The sequence below is a fragment of the Myotis myotis genome, unplaced genomic scaffold (assembly GCF_014108235.1).
Source record: "Myotis myotis isolate mMyoMyo1 unplaced genomic scaffold, mMyoMyo1.p scaffold_m19_p_3, whole genome shotgun sequence".
Lineage (NCBI taxonomy): Eukaryota > Metazoa > Chordata > Mammalia > Chiroptera > Vespertilionidae > Myotis > Myotis myotis.
Genome location: NW_023416335.1, coordinates 190,507,314 through 190,528,599, shown reverse-complemented (window position 1 = coordinate 190,528,599; position 21,286 = coordinate 190,507,314). Strand labels below are relative to the sequence as shown.

The 21,286-nt window shown below is 42.8% G+C and overlaps 1 protein-coding gene and 1 pseudogene across 2 annotated transcripts; one reads left to right on the top strand and one right to left on the bottom strand.

The window, feature by feature from the left end:
- Positions 1 to 7,405: 7,405 nt before the first annotated feature.
- Positions 7,406 to 8,472, top strand: LOC118651404 (annotated as a pseudogene).
- A 2,910-nt stretch (positions 8,473 to 11,382) lies between these two features.
- Positions 11,383 to 21,054, bottom strand: OLR1 (oxidized low density lipoprotein receptor 1). Of its 2 annotated transcripts, none has more exons than XM_036300546.1 (6): positions 20,811 to 21,044; positions 18,186 to 18,287; positions 16,481 to 16,737; positions 12,808 to 12,947; positions 12,075 to 12,190; positions 11,383 to 11,842 (listed from the first exon to the last, which is right to left on the bottom strand). In XM_036300546.1, exons 1-6 carry the CDS (start codon positions 20,918 to 20,920, stop codon positions 11,701 to 11,703), a joined length of 867 nt encoding a protein of 288 aa, XP_036156439.1. In that variant the 5' UTR covers positions 20,921 to 21,044; the 3' UTR covers positions 11,383 to 11,700. The 2 variants fall into 2 exon arrangements, with proteins under 2 accessions (XP_036156439.1, XP_036156438.1); XM_036300545.1 differs by having other exon boundaries at positions 11,385 to 11,842; positions 16,481 to 16,726; positions 20,811 to 21,054.
- Positions 21,055 to 21,286: the final 232 nt, after the last annotated feature.

The following is a 21,286-nucleotide window of genomic DNA, read 5'->3' as shown; positions in this document are numbered from 1 at the left end:
TCCATTCCAGGGAGTAAAGATTATGTAGCTTAAGCATGATTGTTCATAGTTAAAGTGATTGATTACCCACCTGGCACTTAGTTAAGAGGTTTTATTCCCTCCCTAACTTCAGGGGAAAATCCCTACCTGGGGAAACAACCTTTCTCAGAGACCTTGGTTAAAACACATAGTGCCAAGAAGGTGAGCAAACATATTAAGAACAGTATGCCATATATGCCAGGTCCTTTGAAACAGCAAGGATGGACCGGCTCCCGGCAAGATATGTTAATGGAATTTTCCAGCTGGTATGGCTCAGTGGTTGAGCATTGGCCTATGAAATAGGAGGTCACAGTTAAATTCCCAGTCAGGGCATGTGCCTGGATTTCACCAGGGTTGTGGGCTCAATCCTCATCATTGTGTTTCTATCTCTCTCTCTCTCCCTCTCCTTTCCTCTCTGAAATTATATATATCTAATCTAATAAAAGAGAAACATGGTAATTGGTGTATGACTGCTACCCTTCCCATTGGCTAATCAGGGTGATATGCAAATTAACTGCCAGCCAAGATGGGCGGCCGGCAGCCAGGCAGCTGGAAGCAAACATGAGGCTTGCTTGCTTCATTAACGGAGGCCTCCAACGTTCCCCGCCTGCCACTGCCAGCCTCTGAGCTGCAACTCTAAGCAACTATGTTACAAATATAGAAGCTAAACAAAACCCCAGAAACCTGCTTTAGTTGCTGGGCTTCAGCCAGCAGGATCGCAACATTGTTTCAAATACAGAAGGTAAACAAAGGCCAGAAACCTGCTTTCAGCAGTGGAGGCCTAAGAGCTGGAGCCTCAGAGCTAAAGTTGGCCCAGAATGAAAAAAAAAGAAAAAAAGGAGCAGTTGGGAGCTTCAGTCACCCGCCAGCCTGAAAACAGCCCTCAGCCCCTCACCCAGACTGGCCAGGCACCCCACTGGGGACCCCCACCCTGAAGGGTGTGTGACCAGCTGCAAACAGCCATCATCCCCTCACCCAGGCTGGCCAGGCACCCCAGTGGGGACCCCCACACTGATCCAGAACACCCTTCAGGGCAAACCAGCCGGCCCCCACCCATGCACAAGGACTCTAACCTATATAGTAAAAGGGTAATATGCCTCCCAGCACCGGGATCAGCGGAGCTGCGAGGCCTCCCGGCACCGGATCAGCGTGACAGGAGGCAGTGCCCAAACCCCCTGATCGCCCTGCAGCTCTGTGTGTGACGGGGGCGGGGCCACAACCTCCCTATCAGCCCTGCTCTGTTCGTGACAGGGGAAGGCGCCCCAACCCCCTGATCAGCCCTGCTCTGTGCCTGATAGGGGGGAGCTCCCCAACCCCCTGATCGCCCTGCAGCTCTCTGTGTGACAGGCTGCGGTGCCCCAACACCTGATCAGCCCTACTCTGAGAGTGACAGTGGCGGCGCCCCAACCCCCTGATAAGCCCTGCTCTGTGGTTGATAGAAGGCAACGCCCCAACCACCCCCTACGGGCCCTGCTCTATGTGTGATGGGATAGAGCTATAACCTCCCCATCGGCCCTGCCTTGAGTGTGACAGGGTGCGGCGCCCCAAGCCCCTGATCCGCCCTGCTCTGTGTGTGACAGGGGGCGGTGCCCCAACTCCCCTATCGGCCCTACTCTTTGTGTGACACGGGGGAGCTCCCCAATCCCGATGGGCCCTGCTCTGTGCATGACAGGGGGGAGCTCCCCAACCCCCTGATCGACCCTGCTCTGTGCGTGACAGGGGGCAGCACCTCAACCTCCTGATTGGCCCTGCTCTGTGCATGACAGGGGGTGGTGCCGCAACCTCCCCATTGACCCTGCCTTGAGTGTGACAGGGGGCAGTGCCCCAACCCCCCAATCGGCCCTGCTCTGAGCCTGACCAGGGGCTGCACCTAGGGATTGGGCCTGCCCTCTGCCACCCGGGAGCAGGCCTAAGCCAGCATGTCGTTATCTCCCGAGGGGTCCCAGACTGCGAGAGGGCACAGGCTGGGCTGAGGGACCCTCCCTTCTCCCTGAGTGCACAAATTTTTGTGCACCGGGCCTCTAGTATATATATAAAGCTTTGTCATCAACTTAGAAATAGAAACTGCACCAGACACAGAGGCAAAAAATGATCTTCCAGTGTTGAACTGGAATTTTTTCCAGGGATCCTTTCAGCTCAACATAGCAGGATACAATAGTAGCACCCAGAAATCTATGACTTATTTATACACCAATAATGAACTCACAGAAAGAGAAACTAAAAAAACATTCCCATTTACCATTGCAACAAAAAAATTAAGATACCTAGGGATAAACTTAACTAAGGAGGTAAAAGATCTGTACTCAGAAAACAACAGAATATTGAAAAAAGAGATAGAGGAAGGCATAAACAAATGGAAGAATATACCATGTTCATGGATTGGTAGAATCAACAGCATTAAAATGTGCATACTACCCAAAGCAATCTATAGATTCAATGCAATCCCCATTAAACTACCAATGGCATATTTCACAGACCAAGAACAAACTCTCCAAAAATTCATCTGGAATAAAAAAAGACCCCAAATAGCTGCAGCAATCTTGAGAAAGAAGAACAAACTTGGAGGGAATCACAATACCAGATCAAAGCTGAATTACAAAGCCACTGTCCTCAAAATTGCCTGGTACTGGCACAAGAACAGACATATAAACCAATGGAACAGAACAGAGAACCCAGAAATCAACCCAAGCCATTATGCTCAATTAATATTTGATAAAGGAGGCAAGAGCATACAATGGAGTCAAGACAGTCTCTTCAATAAATGGTGTTGGGAAAATTGGACAGATACATGCAAAAAAATGAAGCTAGACCACCAACTTACACCATACACAAAAATAAACTCAAAATGGATAAAGGACTTAAACATAAGATAGGAAACCATAAAAATCTTAGGAGAATCCATAGTCGGCAAAATATCAGGCATATGTCATAGCAATATCTTTACTGACACAACTCTTAGGACAATGGAAACTAAGGAGAAAATAAACCAATGCGACTGTCAAAATAAAAAGCTTCTACACAGCCAAAGAAACCATCAACAAAACAACAAGAAAGCCCACTGCATGGGAGAACACATTTGCCAATGTTATATCCAATAAGGGTCTAATCTCCAACATTTATAAGCAACTCATACATCTTAACAAAAGGAAGATAAACAATCCAATAAAAAAATGGGCAAAGGACCTAAATAGACACTTTTTGAAAGAGGACAGAAGGCCAAAAGACATATGAAAACATGCTCAAAGTCACTAATCATCTCAGAGATGCAAATCAAAACGACAATGAGGTACCATCTCACACCTGTCAGAATGGCTATCATCAAGCATTCAACAAACAACAAGTGCTGGAGAGAATCTGAAGAAAAAGGAACCCTCATGCACTGCTGGTGGGAATGCAGACTGGTGCAGCCACTGTGGAGAACAGTATGGAGTTTCCTCAAAAAACTAAAAATGGAACTCCCATTTGACCCAGTGATCCCACTTCTAGGAATAAATCCTAAGAAATCAGAAACACCAATCAGAAAGGATATATGTACCCCTATGTTCATAGTAGCACAATTTACAATATCTAAGATTTGGAAATAGCCAAAGTGCCCATCAGCAGATGAGTGGATTAAAAAGTTGTGGTACATCTACACAATGGAATACTAAGCTGCTATAAAAAAGAAAGAACTTTTACCATTTGCAACAGTATGGGATGTACCTGGAGAGCATTATTCTAAGTGAAATAAGCCAGTTGGAGAAAAATAAATATCAAATGATCTCACTCATTTGTGGAATATAATGAACAACATAAACTAGTGAACAGAAAGAGACCTAAAGACAGAAAAGCATCTAACAGACCATCAAACCTCAGAGGGAAGGCAGGGAAGGATGAGGGGAGAGGGTAAGAGATCAGCCAAAGGATTTGTATGCATGCATATAAGCATAACCAATGGACACTGCTGGGGTCCTGCCCCAGCAGGTCCAGAGGGTCCCCAAAGGTGTAGACAGAGTCGGCAAAGAAGGAATGACATGGAGACAGCGTTCAGTTGATCAGCAGCCTAGCCAGGATCTCTAGCCAGGATCTCCAGCCAAGTTCTGGTCTGGAACTCCAGTGAAGTTCTGGTTAGGATCTCCAGCCAGGTTCTGTGTCCATGTTCTCTTGCTAGGTTCTCCAGCCAGGTTCTGTCCAGGTTCTCCAGCCAGGTTCACTCACCAGGTTCTAGTCAGGTTCTCTTGCCAATTTCTGTGGTCAGGTTCAGTCCAGGATCTTTTGCCATGTTCTCTCCAGCGAAGTTCTTCTGTCTCTAGGTTCTGTGTAGGTTCTGTGTCTCTTGGTTCTGTCTTCTAAGTTCTGTCTTGTTACATCTGTATTTATACCAGTTGATTCCAATCCTATCAATCTCTATTCCAAAGGTTAGGGTGTTTCTTATCTCCATTCCAGGGAGTAAAGATTATGTAGCTTAAGCATGATTGTTCGTAGTTAAAGTGATTAATTACCTGCCTGGCACTTAGTTAAGAGGTTTTATTCCCTCCCTAACTTCAGGGGAAAATCCCTACCTGGGAAAACAACCTTTCTCAGAGACCTTGGTTAAAACACATAGTGCCAAATAGGTGAGCAAACATATTAAGAACAGTATGCCATATATGCCAGGTCCCTTGAAACATCAAGATGGACCGGCTCCCGGCAGGACACAGGCACTAGGGAGGTGAGGGCATGTTCTGGGGGATGGGAGTGGCTGAGGAGAGGTCAATGGGGGGAAAAGGAGACATATGTAATACTTTAAACAATACTTTAAAAATTTAACATGGAACTGCAAAGACATAGATGATTTAAAGCAAATTTGAAAAAAAAATTTGAAGGACTACCACTATGTTATTTCAAGATATGCTATAAAACTACAGTCTTAGCCAGTGATGTTAATGTTGCTGTCAATCTCACCCCTAATATCTTCCAGAAGATTTTGTTTGTTGTTTGTTTGTTTGTTTTTTATGTATTTGGGTGCTCTGCATTGGGTGCATAAATGTTTACCAGAGTTATATCCTCTTTTTGTATTGATCCCTTTAGAATTATGAAGTGGCCTTTCTTGTCTCTTGTTATGGTCTTCACTTCAAAGTCTATTTTGTCAGCTTGTATGCATGCATATAAGCATAACCAATGGACACAAGACACTGGGAGGGAGGTGAGGACATGTGCCAGGGGGTAGGGGAGGCTGGGGAAGCTCAGTTGGGGAAAAAAAAAAAAAAGGAGACATATTTACTACTATTTCTAATACTTGAAACAATAAAAAAAAAAAAAAAAAAACTACAGTCTTCAAGATAGCATGGTTGTGTAAAAATATACAAGTCGATCAATGGAACAGAACAGAGTCCAGAAATAGACCAAAACATATATATATGGATAACTGTTGACAAAGTGCAAAGGTTATATAGTGAAGAACAATTAATCTTTTCAGCAAATATTGCTAAAATAATTAAATATATTTAAGCAAAATACAAACTTTGATACATAACTCACAAATTAACCCAAAATAAGTCATAGATTTCTCTGTATAATCTGAAACTATAAACTTTCTAGAAGAAAGCATAGGAGAATATTTCTTTTTTAAAATATATTTTTATTGATATTACAGGGGAAGGGAGAGAGATGGAAACATCAAGAAAGAGAGAGAATCACTGAACACCTGAGAGAGAATCCTGCACACCCCACACTGGGGATTGAGCTCTGACTGGCAATTGAACTGTGACCTCCTGGTTCATAGGTCAAAGCTCAACCACTGAGCCATGCCGGCGGGCAGGAGAATATTTCTGTGACTTTAAGTTAAGTAACAAACTTCTAGAAACAACAATAGAAACATGAACATGGGCTTTATTAAAATAAAAAACTTCTGGTTCTCTGAGTATACTACTCAGAGAACAAAAAAATAACAAGTCATAAACTGAAAAAAATTATCAAGACAATTTCTGATAAAGGACTTTTATTCAGAGTACAAAGAGCTTTCAAAACTCAATTATAAGAAAACAAATAACAAATAAAAATTCTCAAAAAAGTATAGCTGACTTTATCCAAGAAAATATAATAAATAAGCATATAAGAAGATGCTCAAAATCATTTTTCATTTAGAAAATGCAAATTAAAACTACAATAATATACTAGTGCATACCTATAACAATGGTTAAAATTACAAGGCTAACATTCTAAGTGTACCCAATGATGAGGTGGAACTGTGTCATCCATACACAGCTGGTAGGAATGTAAAATGGTACAACTTTGGAAAACAGTGTGGCAGTCTCCTAAGTAGCTAAACATAGATCTAATGAATGATCCACACATTACTCAAGAGAAGAGAAATCTTATGTTCATACAAAGACTTGTACACACATGTTCATAGCAGCTTTATTTGTAACTAGAGGCCTGGTGCATGCAATTCGTACATGAGTGAGGGAAGGTCCCTCAGCCTGGCCTGCACTCTTTCCAATCTGCGACCCCTCAGGGGATGTCTGACTGCCAGTTTAGGCCTGTGGGATAGGGTCTAAACTGGCAGTCAGAAATCCTTCTCACAATCCGGGACCACTGGCTCCTAACTGCTCGCATGCCTGGCTGCCTGATTGCCCCTAACCACTCTGCTTGCCAGCCTGATGCCCCTAACTGCTCCCCTGCCAACCTGATTGTCCCCTAACTGTTCCCCTGCCAACCTGATCACCCTGTAACCGCTCTCCTGTTGGCCTGATCACCCTCTAACAGTTAGTTAAGTTAACTGCTCCTCTGCTGGCCTGATCACCCCCAACTACACCCCTAACTGCCTAATCGCCCCTAACTGCCCTCCCCTGCTGGCCTAATCACCTCTAACTGCCTCTGCCTCGGCCCACCACCGTGGCTTTTTCCAGAAGGACCTCTGGAAGATGTCTGGTCTAATTAGCATATTACCCTTTTATTAGTGTAGATAGTTCTTTTCAAGAACTCAATGGTGTCAACATGTAAAAGGATAATCAGTTTGTGGTCTAGCCACACAAGAGAATAATACTCAGTATATAAAAAGGAATGAAAAATTGATATAAACCACAAGATAGATGAATCTCAAAATGATTAAGGTAAGTGAAAGAAGCTAGGCAAAAAAGATAAAAGGAAAAAGAAGCATACTGTATCATTTCATTCATGTAAAATGCTACCAAATGCAAACTGAAATGGATTGGTAGTTGTCTGGGAAGGAAATATTGGGGAGGAGCAGGGTGAAACTTTAGGGAAGATGGATATGCTCACTATCCTGATTGTGGTGATGGTTTCAAGGGAACATGTTTACATATGTAAAAATGTATTGATTGGGCCTGGGTGAGGGGGCTCAATCCGCCGCCCCCACCACCGCTGCCGCCGCCTCTGGGCTTCAGTTTCAGTGCAGGTAGCGGCGGCTGCCAGGACAACTACGCTGCGAGCATCCCCAGGCAGTGAGGAAGAGGAGGCTCAAAGAGGTCATGCACCTGTTCCAGGACCATACAATGTGTCAATGTTGGAGTTCCAGTTTGAAGTTGTAGTTCCTCCATAGCAGGCACATTGGGACTTGACAACTATATCCAGTCCTTGCCAAATACATCCCATTGTCCACACATCCAGTGTGAGGTCCCTCCAGGTACAAGGTGGGCACCATGGCTGAGAAGTTCGACTGCCACTACCGCAGGGACCCCCTGCAGGGGAAGAAGTACCTGGAGAGGGATGGCCACGAGAAGTGCTTTGACAAGTTCTGCGCCAACACCTGTGTGGAATGCCCCTAGCCCATCGGTGCGGACCCCAAAGAGGTACACTACAAGAACCGCTGCTGGCACGACACCTGCTGCCGCTGTGCCAAGTGCCAGCACCCCTTGGCCAACGAGACTTTTATGTCCAAGGACAACAAGATCCTGTGCAGCAAGTGCACCACTCGGGAGGACTCCCCAAGTGCAAGGGCTGCTTCAAGCCAATCGTGGCAGGAGATCAGAATGTGGAGCACAAGGGGACCCTCTGGCACAAAGACTGCTTCACTGCAGCAACTGCAAGCAAGTCATCCGCTCTGGAAGCTTCTTACTGAAAGGGGAGGACTTCTGCATGATTTGCCTTGAGTCCAAACTTGCCAAGCATTGCGTGAAGTGCAATAAGGCCATCACATCTGGAGGAATCACTTACCAGGATCAGCCCTGGCATGCCAAGTGCTTTGTGTGTGTTACCTGCTCTAAGAAGCTGGCTGGGCAGTTTCACCGCTGTGGAGGACCAGTATTACTGCGTGGATTGCTACAAGACTTGTGGCCAAGAAGTGTGCTGGATGCAAGAACCCCATCACTGGGTTTGGTAAAGGCTCCAGTGTGGTGACTTATGAAGGACAATCCTGGCATGACTACTGCTTCCACTGCAAAAAAACGCTTGGTGAATCTGGCCAACAAGTGCTTTGTTTTCCATCAGGAGCATGTGTACTGTCCCGACTGTGCCAAAAAGCTGTAAAATGACAGGGGCTCCTGTCCTGAAAAATGGAATTGAGTCTTGTTATTTGTGTCCTCGCCCTCTGCCCTCTACCACCCACAGGGAAAGAGCGGCCTTTCACCTCTTCAAAGTTCTTCCTGTTTTTTCTCCCATTTTACAGTATTACTCAAGTAAGGGCCCAGTGATCATTCTAGAATTTAGCAAAACCAACTCTGCAGCAAAGTTAATTTTGCAATGGCTGCATTAAAAAATGAACACTTAGCTCGACTCTTCTGCATGTTTATCATAGAGCAGAAAAGTGCTAACCATTCAGCTGCTTAGTGATGTAAGCAACAAGCCTAAGCAATAAAGCCCCCACTGAGATGCCCTCCGTGACTCAGCAGGGACCCACCGTGTCATCACACGACACACAAGAGTTGTAGCGGCTGCTTCAACTCGCTGCTCACCCTGTGTTCTGTGAGCAGAAAGAGAATTTACTGAAATGCAGGGTTTAACTTCCTCATCAAAACCTTCCTTCTGTTCTTTGGTGCTTTGATCGACTAATACCAATTTCTAGAAAATTAACATTTGAACTTAGCTGTGATGCTAAACTGACCTTTCCCCCGTACTAACATTTGAGTTCCCCGTGTGCCGTGTTTTCTGAACATTCCTACTTTCAAGCACGGAACATGCAGGTGATGAGGAAAGTGTAGGCGGATCTGAGAGAGCAAGCCTGTTTCAGAGGAACACCGTCACAGTGAATACTTCTGGAAGCTTAACAAAACTAACCCAGCTGTTGGGTGTGTGTTTTTTGATTAATACTATTTTGTTTTAATTAATTGCAACATAGACTATGGGTTTGGAGACTTTTATGAAAACATTTTAGCCCCCTCGAACGTTCCTGCAGTTTGAAGTCATCCTGCAGAAGTAACCGTAAATCTCTAGAGGGGTAGCTGAGCAGGCATCAGGACGGTCATTGACATGGATGTGACATTTCCAAACAGTGGCAAGTTGAATCCCTTGTAACATAGTGGTGGTTGCTCTTTTGTTGATCTGTTAGAGGCTCACCAATGTCTCTTGCAATTCTTAGGTCTGTTCCTCAAGAGCTTAGCTCGATTTCTCAGGAAGTGGGGAGGTCACTGTCCTCATAGGCAGATTTCCATGTAGTGCTTGCCTGAGATGCCGGATCACCAACTTTCTGTATTCTATCTAGTTGTTATCCTATATAATAAAGAGCTAATATGCAAATGGTCATCATGTCCTCACACAGTAATGGCTCAGACACTCAACACTGGGGAGAGAGGAATGGGGACCAGCCAGGCTGTGGCCTGGGAGAGGGACAAGGCATCCTCCCAGCAGTCCCAGGTTCCAGCACCTGCGGCTATGGCCCAGGCAAAGTCGTCTGCCCATGGTCCCCTGTGGCCGTGGCCAGCCCGGGTCCTGGGTACCTGCAACTGGCCAGAGGAGGGAATCCTGGGTCCCAGGTATGGGGCAAGGCAAAGGAGGTTAGGGGTGCTCAGGCCAGCAGGGGAGAAGTTAGGGGCAATCAGGCAGGCAGGCAGAGATGGTTAGGGGTGATCAGGCAGGCAGAGGTGGTTAGGGGTGATCAGGCTGGCAGGAAGGTGAGAGGTTAGGAACCAGCAATCCCTGATGGTGAGAGGCAGTCAGACATCCTCTGAGGGGTCCGGATTGGAGAAGACCCCCCCTCACCCATGCATGAATTTCATGCACTGGGCCTCTAGTATTACATAATAGAATGGGATGATATCAAAGTGAACATGTAATGACAATACATATTAACATTCTTGTAGCTATGGTTAGAGAAGCCAATGCCTCATTTCTACATTTTGTCATTAGCTAATATCATCTAATGTTTCAGTGTATCCTTACAAAAATAAAAGCAGCATATAAATAAAAAAAACTTATTGATTGTGCACTTTACATATGCTTGTTTATTATAAATCTGTTAATAAAAGAAAATGTCTCTTGTTTTTCTAGGAATGATAGAGATTTTTTAAAAATAAATTGGTGCTAGATTATGTGTCATAGGATGCAAAGGATGTGGGAGAAAGTAGTAAAAACATTGAAAATAGAATATTTTTAATTCCATTTGTTTCTGTTCAGTGATATTTCCATACCTGGCTCAGTTTGTTTTAGAATTGATTGTCGTTTGTTTCTGATCCTGTATGTTTCTGTATTATAGCGTAGTGTAACAGAATTAAGAAAAGTTCATCAATATAAGGTTTGTATTTTAGTGAAAAAAAATCAACTATTTTTCCCTCTGGGCCATCCTACTCATGAATCTAACAAATACAAAATAAAGGTATTAAGCTATCCTTTGGTAGAGAAAAGATGAAGAAATAACTAATTCAGGAACTGATACTTAATTGTAGACTAGGTCACAGAAAAGACCACCCAATTTCTAATTACTTTCTAATGTGAAGATATGGGGTGTGTGTGTGTGTGTGTGTGTGTGTGTGTATGTGTGTGTGTGTGTGAGCGAGAGAGTCTGGAGAGAGACCACAATTTCAAAGACCACCAAGTGATCACTTTTAACATTGAGAACGTGCGTTTCTGGATTCCAGTATGACCTTTCCCTTTTTCAGTTTCTTCATGGCTGTTTCCCATGCACGCTTCCCCTTTATTGCCCTCTATCTGCAGTTGGGCAGCTCTTCTCTGTTCTATCTTCTATGCAGTTTTAGGAGGGCGAGGGGATGATGGCACTGATGTAGAGAGGTTTCCCAAGGTTTGGAAAGGAGGAAAACTTTAAAATAAAAAAAAGAAGAGGGACCAAAGGCTGGTTGGGAGGCTTTGGACAAGCTAAGTGAAAAAACGTAGACAGCCCTAACCGGTTTGGCTCAGTGGATAGAGCGTCGGCCTGTGGACTGAAGGGTCCCAGGTTCGATTCCGGTCAAGGGCATGTACCTTGGTTGCGGGCACATCCCCAGTAGGGGGTGTGCAGGAGGCAGCTGATTGATGTTTCTCTCTCATCTCTCTCTCATCGATGTTTCTAACTCTCTATTCCTCTCCCTTCCTCTCTATAAAAAAAAATCAATAAAATATCTTTTTTTTTTTAAGAAAAAATGTAGACAGAGATAGAGTCAAAACTTTTGCTATAAAGGTATCAGGCAACTGGGGCCCCACTTTCTCTAAAGAGCTCGACAGTCAGCTAATACCTGTTCTCAGGGCTCTCACAGTTTGCAACCAAGTGAGGAAGAATAGCTTAAATTCCAGAAGAGAATTGAAAGATGGGCTCCTCCCTTTCTTCCGGAGCCTTCACTGTGCTCTCAACAAAGTCGCCTTCCTCTGACATATACTGTTTGCAGTTAATATGCAGCTCTCGGCAAACGCGTTTCCACTTTGTAGATATACACAGGTGTCTGAAGGATTCCTCTGGGGAAGAGCTCTGAATCTAAACCTGTAGGTGGGGACACAAAAGAAAAGTCGATTACTGCCACCTTGTGGCAGGAATGTGGTCCTGTCTCAACGTTTCAAATCTGTAATAAAAGAGGGAAGGAAAACTCCAAAGAAGGGTAGTCTCCAGAGGAGACTCTCAGAAATCCCCAAGCTTCTCTCTGGCAAGAGGAGCACATTGTGGGGAATGCTGCGGTAACTTCACTAGTGGGTTCAGCAAAGAAGGGAAAGCTTACACGTTGGACTTCAAAGGAGAGCCATCCTCCCAGCTCCATGAGGTGCTTGGTTTCCTCTTACTTAACCCCGTCCAGAATGGGGCACTAGAATGAGCAGTTAGTTGTTTGATGAATTCCTGTGGGGAGCAACATTTCTGAGTTGGTGTTGGAGTTCAGTGTGGCTGTTTTACAGAGTCACAAAACTAAAGAACCAAAGGAGATCTTTGACATCTTCTCGGTGGTTTTACAGAAAGGTTTACTGAAAACTATAGCTACTCCATAACCTGTCCATCAAAGGTCATGTATGGAATTCATGGCTAGGCTAGTACATGGGTATTCTGATTCTCAAACAAGGCTCCTCCACTCAGGTCCTAAACCTGATTTATTTCCCTCTAAATCAGTGGTTCTCAACCTTCCTAATGCCACGACCCTTTAATACAGTTCCTCATGTTGTGGTGACCCCCGACCATAAAATTATTTTCGTTGCTACTTCATAACTGTAATTTTTCTACTGTTATGAATTGTAATGTGAATATCTGATATGCAGGATCTATTTTCATTGTTACAAATTGAACATAATTAAAGTATAGTGATGAATCACAAAAACAATATGTAATTATATATGTGTTTTCCGATGGTCTTAGGCGACCCCTGTGAAAGGGTCGTTCGACCCCCAAAGGGGTCGCGACCCACAGGTTGAGAACCGCTGAGAGAAACCAATATACCACCTTGACACACATCCATAAAAACTCACCAGATCATATGTGCTATTAATTATCAGCATCTGGGCATCCAAAGACAAGCAGTTCTCCCGGCTTTTTTCCCAATTAAATGAACTAGAGGAAAATTGGTAACAGTTTTTTTCATGCCAGAGCCAGTCTTGGGGACAAGGACCTAAGAAGTGTAGAATATCTCATCAGTGGAGTTATGCCTGAGGAAAATATTTCCATAATTCTTTAAAAACATTTTTTCCTATAATTCTTAAATCAAGTGTCCACTCAGAATTCATACCATCTCTTCTTAGATTATACCCAGACTCTGCAAATACCTCCCTTTTCTGAAGCAAAAGAAAAAGCATTCTGATTTTAGTAAACTAAATTAGAAGTAAGGCTGCTAAAAAGCAAAGCTTGGGCTGTGATGTAATTTTAGAATCTGCTCTATTTTTTTTAAAGTTAAGTTTGGAATAATGGAAGTGAACAGTAGGGAAATGAATAATTAATAGCCAGTCTGCTATTAAAACTTATGCTTATGTATTTTAAAACTTCATGTCTTTGAATAGTGGGTTTAGGCTTAAATACTATGCCTCCTTATTTAAGACACATGCTGTATATGCAGTAGCCCATAGGTGGCTCTTAAGTACTTGAATCATGGCTAGTCTGCATTAAGATGTGCTATTAGTGTAAAACACAGGCATAATTTTGAAAATTTAGTATGAAAAAATCATATGAAATATCCCATTAATAATTTTTATACTCACTAGTGTTCAAAAACTAGTTCAGCACTAGCTGGTTTGGTTCAATGGATGGAGCGTCAGCCTGTGGACTAAAGGGTCCTGGGTTCCATTCAGGGCAAGGGCACATGCCGGTTTGCAGGCTCAATACCCAGTAAAGGGTGTGCAGGAGGCAGCCGATCAATAATTTTCTCTCATCATTGATATTTCTATCTCTCTTTCCCTCTACCTTCCTCTTTGAAATCAATAAAAATATATTTTTAAAAGTAAAAATAAAATTTTTAAATAATTAAATTAAAAAAATAAGAGTTATTTCAAATATATTGGGTGAAAGAAAATGTTACTAAAGTTAATTTTATGTTTCATCTTAATTTTTAAGTGTGGTTACTAGAATATTTAATGTTGCATATGTGACAATACTATATTTCTATTAAATAAAGATGTTTTAGCCCTAGCTGGATTGTCTCAGTGGGTAGAGTGTCAGCCTGCAGCCTGAAGGGTCCTGGGTTCGATTCTGGTCAAAGGCACATGCCCGGGTTGCAGGCTCTACCCCCAATGTGTGGCATGCAGAAGGCAGCCAATTAATGGTTCTCTCTCATCATTCATTGATGTTTCTATTTCTCTCTCCCTCCCCCTTCCTCTCTGAAATCAATAAAAATATACTTAAAAAATAAAATAAAGTTACACTTTAAATAAAAATTAAAAAAAATAAACATGTTCTAGGGAGAAAAATATATTGACATAAAGTGAACATCTTAATTTCAGTAAGATTTCAGAAAACGGAGTTTTCAGTTGCAAAATCCTCAGAGTCCAAAAACCTCAACTGAAGACTTAGGCAATAGGCAATATTTGTCAATGCCTATGTGTTTAGTTAACAACACTTGGCATTCACCAGGCACTTTCCTCCCTAGCTGCCCTGGCCCTTCACCCCTGTGGTTCCCACAGGCATGGCCACCAGTCCTGGGCAGTTAGGCAGGATATATTTTTTAAATAAGTTTTTTTTTTAAATTGATTTCAGAGAGAGGAAATGAGAGGGAGAGAGGGATAGAAAATTAGTTATCCATGACTGGTGTCTCTGGGAGATGGCTCTGCGTAGTCCTGACGTAAATTTAATCCCATGCAATTGATAAAAACAAACATGTTTTTATGGATCCACCTGTGAAATAAATCTTTGGCTGGAATGTAGCTATGTCTGCTTATATAAACATTCGTATCCTTGATATACTAGGCTTCTTCCTTTAAGCCTTCTTTGACATGGGGTATTCTTTTATTTCCTTGATAACTCCCTTCTTAAAGAGATTAGATATGTTTGACAAAAGCTAAAGGTTATTTTGTCTAAAAATTTTTGCTGGTTTTGGAAGTTTAAATAACCTTATAGCCCAGCCAGTTTTGTTCAGTGGTTGAGCATCAACCTATGAACCAGGAAGTCATGGTTTCTTTCCCAGTCAGGGCACATGCCTGGGTTGTGGACCTGATCCCCAGTAGGGGAAAGGGGGGGTTGCAGGAGGCAACCGATCAATGATTATTTCTCATCATCGATGTTTCTATCTCTCTCTCCCCCTCTCCCTTCCTCTCTGAAATCAACAAAAATATATTTTAAAAATTAAATAACCTTGTAAATGTTAAAGGGATTAATAAACTGCAAAACATTATAGAAAACAAGTTATTATTATCATTTAACTTATCTGGGTTTCAAGTTTTCATCTATAAAATAAAGAAATCTGTGGCTATCTGTGGACTGTTATTAATATCTAAAGAAATCACATGGTTAAGATTAACTGAGCTATACAAGCAAGAACTGGAGATATCTTTTTTTACTAGTGGTAGTTATTAATGCTTAGAGTAGGACTCATTCAATGCCTTCGAGGAAGCCACATACTTCATTTCACACCTTCTAATTCTCCTTATGACTAAAAGCATATGCCTGACTTAATTACATATTATAGGAAGGCGAAATAAATCAGATAATTTCTGTAACAACCTGAGTTCACATTGTCATCTCCTTCTTGTAGATGCTACCATTTCTACCTGCCTCCTAGAGTCTGAGTCCATTATATAGCTGAGATCAATTCAATTCTTCTCATATAAACTAACTCCCTGGGCCTGTTATATTTTTGTCTAATTTGAAGTACCTACCTAACACTTCCAAGCCAGTGTATCTTCATTGATTCAATTTAAATTGATGTAGTACACTTTAAGGAATTTTGCCATAGAACAAAGCTAATGCAGAGGTAGGAGTTCCAGGGACAAAGGAGATTGTTTAGGAAAAAAAAAAAAATGACTGAGATACATTGGAATGAAAGCAGATAAGAATCTGTGGCAAGGGGTAAGGGAAGAAGGATTCTTCCAGAAAAATCTCAAAACTAAAATTTTAAAATGGAAGAAGACTCTTATGAGGAAAGCAAACTTAAATTCAACAAAAGTGTGCTTAATGAAATCAGGCATCTCAAGAACTTGAGGGAGGATAGGGTGGGGATGACAGAAATAGAGAAATTCTGGTGTAGAAGATTATGAAATGAAGTTATAACATTATGTAAATAACTAGAGGCCTGGTGGATGGATTCGTGCACTGGTGGGGTCCCTCGGCCTGGCCTGTGGGGTCCTGGACAAAACCAGTTCTCCTGAGGGATCCTGGATTGCGAGAGGGTGCAGACCAGGCACCGGGCCTCTAGTATGCATATAAGATCTTTGATTAATCTCTTCCCACCCTCCCCCCTTCTCGCTGAGATTCATCAGTCAGTTCCATGTTTCCATGGCTATGATTTCCGCTCCTGCGTTGATCACCTGCCCCCCCCCCCTCCCCCGGTGATCAGTGCACATCCTAGCTACTGGGCAGACAGTGGAATGGTTGGCCAGTTGGCTGGTTGCTTAAGCTTTTGTATATATAGATGATACATATATCAATATGCCAATTTTGTGCCTAGAGGCTTTTCCAAAAGACAGCTAAGATTAATTAGAGGAGCTTCCAACTTTATACCTGAAAAATTTGCTGCCTTTTTCAGAGCTTCTTGGAGATTGAGGTTCTGGTGATGAAGTTCCATTTGTTGTTTGGATTTCTTATCCAGCTCCTGGGTAAGGTTTTCATTCATTTCCTTGAGTTCCCTCTGTAATTCAAGGAAGGTCTTTTCCTCCTGTTTCTGGGCAAAACTCTGTCCCTCCAGTGTATTTTCCTGGTAAGTAAGGTTTGCTTGCTGTTGCTTTAGAAGATCAGACACCTGGGATACTAAATTACAGCTGGATTAAGAAAGATTTCATTTCTAATCCCCAATAAAAGTCCCTCCACTAGATATTTAAGAAATCAAAGAACTAAACCAAATAATCTATTTTGATAACAGATAAATTGCTGTAGAATGACCAAAAGTCACTCAAACATTATGGATTTGAAAGTTCTTTGATATTCCTATAGTATTTTTTTTTTTATATCAGGAACTGTCACAGACACTTGTGATTAAAAAAAATTATCAAGGTTTTACTTGTTACTGAGGGTTACACACAAGTTAAAAGCAATACCAAGATAAGTATCAATGGCACTAATAAAGTATAGACAATCTAGAAATAGTCACCAACCAGAATTAATGACTATTAGTAGGAAAATCATTAATCGTTTACTATATTTGTGTCTTCATTCTTCTGTCATCTCTTTCTACATTTTCTAGACTTCCTGATTTTATTCAAGAACTAAGATACCCTTTTTGAGACACCTTCCTGCAGGACTATTTTAAGTGGCTATGTCACAAGAGTCTCAAACTTATTTTTTTTTGCCACAGCATATTTTAGGAAGGGTGGAGATGCAATAAAAGTTGTGAAATCAAGCAGGCAAAAAAAATGTTAAGGGTCAAATATCTCAGTTCTAGAAGCTTGATGATTCAGTAACAAAGCAGTCTCCTTGCCTTGCAGGCCAGGTTTGAGCTTGTTGTAAAGTAATCAGAGCCTCAGAGTAAGACTCTTCCAATCACCACCACTGGTCAAAGACACTTCTCCCATCATCGGGAAAGGCCTTAGTGTTACAGAGATTGAAAAGTAAATGGCTGTGACCCCAAACAACAATTGAAAAACAAATAGTACTTGAAAAGCCTTAATACCTGGGTCTAGACAGTCAAAATAACTCAGATCTACAATCTCAATACACAGGCGGATGAAGTGGGTACTCGACATCATTTTCTTTCCTGCTTGGCCACTTTCATCCTCCTTTCATTTCTTTTCCCCAGAAATAACCTCTTTCCAATATATCCATACAATAAGTTTGAAGTATTTTATTAAAATGTTGTCCTTATTAAAATTCTGTTTCCAGTTCTTAACTTTAATTAGGCATTTAATCATCTCTATTAAAACTCAACAGGAGCTAAATGAGGCTTCTTTTACTTCTGGGTCTCTCAGATGATCTTGTGGATAATTAACTTCAAATTATTTTCACCCTCATTGTTTTAGGGTTTATGTAGGCTCTATCCATGAAGCTGTGAAAACTACTCAAAACAAAAACCTGCAATTCATAATCTTCATTCCATGCCCCAATTTGAGAGACTAGCACCATATACCCATTCATCTTCCCACTCATTCTAAAAACAGTTTGCTTAAAATGTATCTAAGTCAAGGCTGTTTATAGGTATTCTGAAACCAATTTACAAACCATGCTTATAAACTCTCATCTTTTCCCTCCATCACTTCCTTGTGTCGGCACTTACATTGCACTGTCAGCATTATGATGGTCACCAGTAAACCCAGACAAAGGATCCCCAGTGTCACAGCCACAGGGCACCACTTCTGAGAAGAAAGACAACGAAGACCTAGAATGACAGAGAATAGAATCAGAAAAACAAAAAAGATGGAGGCAAGTAATCAAATCACTCTTTGGATCTTGTCTACTGGTATACCTGGCACTTTGCATTACTTACTTTTAGTCCTCCCAAAGACTCTGCAAATAATGCACTATCCATATTTACAGATGAAAAATCTGGACAATTAAAGAACTTAAATAGTTTACTGCCACACAACTGACACAACTGAAGATCCAGGATTCAATACCAGATATTTGACCCTAAGTATCTGATTCTAAAGCTTATACTTTGTTTACTCCCCCTGACAATGAAATTCTCAGTCCGGCTTGATTGGATCAACTTGTTTTCAATGTAGGCCAAATCTGTGTGTGCGCGTGCACACACGCGCGCACACACACACACACACAGTGTTTTATAAAACACTAGAGGCCCATGCACGAAATTTGTGCACTGGGGGGGGGGGGGCGGTATCCCTCAGCCCAGTCTCCAATCTGGGACCCCTCGGGGGATGTCTGTCAGCTGGTTTAGGCCCAATCCCTGTGGGACATTCCTCTCACAATCTGGGACTGCTGGCTCTCAACCACTCTCCTGCCTGCCTGCCTGATTGCCTCTAACTGCTTCTGCCTGCCAGACTGATCACCCCCTAACCACTCCCCTGCCAGCCCGATCACCCCAAACTTCCCTCCCCTGATCGCCTGATCACCCCCAACTGCCCTTCCTGCTGGCTTGATCATCCACAACTGCCCTCCCCTGCCAGCCATCTTGTGGCTGTGGGCACCACCATCTTTGAGGGTGTGGCAGTCAATTAGCATATTCCCTCCTTATTGGCTGTGGGTGCCACCATCTTTGCGATGGCATGAAGGTCAATTAGCATATTCCCTCTTTATTAGGATAATATATATGAATATTTGATGTTAAGCAAATAAGTTTTAATCAATAAACTGGTATCATTTCAGAGTTAAACATAATTTTGTGCTATTCAACTCTTCATTAAAATTACATCTTGGGCCAAAACCAATTTGGCTCAGTGGATAGAGCGTCGGCCTGCGGACTGAAGGGTCCCAGGTTCGATTCCGGTCAAGGGAATGTACCTGGGTTGCGGGCACATCCCCAGTAGGAGATGTGCAGGAGGCAGCTGATCGATGTTTCTCTCTCATCGATGTTTCTAACTCTCTATCTCTCTCCCCTCCTCTCTCTGTAAAAAATCAATAAAATATATTAAAAAAAATTACATCTTGGAACTGAGATTACTGGGCAAAGAAAACTGGAAATGAAACCTCAATATTCATTTGACTTATATTAATTCCATGTTCTATATTAACACCAGCTGTGGCCCTGTTGTTATAAGAAAAATATTCACTATTAATATAGAAGCAAAATTATGTAACTCACATATTTGTGTATGACTAATTATGCATTCTACCACTAAAAAAGCACAGATATTTTGGTTTAGCAGGAAAACATCTCATATAATGTATTTGGACTTCTCATCTTGTGAGATAAATAAGTAAGGCACTGATGTTACCTTGTATATGCAAATAAGCAAACTGAAAAGTTTAGTGACTTGCTAAAATCACACATACATTAAGATCCCTACTTAGGTCTTTATCCAGTGTAAACATGTAATGACATAAATCAATCAATCAACGATCAAATATATTCACAGAGTTCTCTCATGTGTCAAAAGCATTTCTGGATGATGTGAGAGAGGAGAGAAAATGGCAGCCAAATAGGCAGACCTCTTTTTTTTTTTAATACATTTTTTAAAATTCATTTCAGAGAGAGGAAGGGTGAGGGAGAGAGGCAGAAACATCAATGAGAGAGAATCGTGGATAGGCAGACCTTTCTTGTACCTCTTTCAAGGGCCAGACTGGAAATAAAGCTAAAGTGGGGAACATACACCTGGAATTACCAGCTGAGGTCCAGCTGAGGGGGAGACTTGTATGAAGAAGGACAGAAGTCGAAACCGGTTTGGCTCAGTGGATAGAGCGTCGGCCTGCGGACTGAAGGGTCCCAGGTTCGATTCCGGTCAAGGGCATGTACCTGGGTTGCGGGCACATCCCCGGTGGGGAGTGTGCAGGAGGCAGCTGGTCGATGTTTCTCTCTCATCGATGTTTCTAACTCTCTATCTCTCTCCCTTCCTCTCTGTAAAAACTCAATAAAATATATTTAAAAAAAAAAAAAAAAAAAAAAAAGAAGGACAGAAAACACCTGGAGACCAGTAGGAAGGGCGACGTCTTGAGAGGGGCTGACCCAGCAGCCCTGCGGCAGGCCAAGAGTGAGGAAGGATCCCTACTGGAGGGGCTTTTCCCTTACAAGACGGAGGCCCCAGAACCCAGTCTGGGCTCCACGGCTCGGAGCACCACACCCAAGACCAGTGGCCCATGTAACATCCAGCCCTGAAAGGCGACAGGGCCGTTGGCTGCAGCGGAGTCCAGAGCCCATAGACTGGAGCCAGTCGGAGAGAAAACCTCAGTGTCTGTCCCCACGCCTCGCCCCAGAGCGTAGGGATTTTCATCTGTAGCTACTTACCCAAGGCTTTGGTGCAGGGATTGCGGCGTGGACTCGAGGTGACTAAGGAGAGGGTGGAGTGGGAAGCGCTGGAGGGAGACATGGAAAAGCAGCCGTCGGGAGGGCTGCATTCCGTCACAGGCTCCCAACCCGAAAGGGCCATTTTTTTCCTAAGAGGGGCTAGCTAGCTGCTCCCAATAGCTGAAGCTCAGGAAAAGGAAAAACTCTTCCCTAGGTGATATAGCCTGCCCCACCCTCAGGAGCCCTGACTGCCACACCCTGCAGCTTGACGTGTGCAAAGGAGAATGCAGCAGGAGGCCAAGCCTAAGGGTTTGAACAGTCTCAGGGAGTGCCTGTGACTGGGTTGGGGGTGGGACCATCTGCCCCATTATCCCCAGAACCTGACTGGTGCCGCCCCCATGCGGGAGAGCTGATAGAAACTACAGGTTTCCAGCTGATCTCACTGGATTGCCTACAAGGGTCTCTGCCCAGCCAAG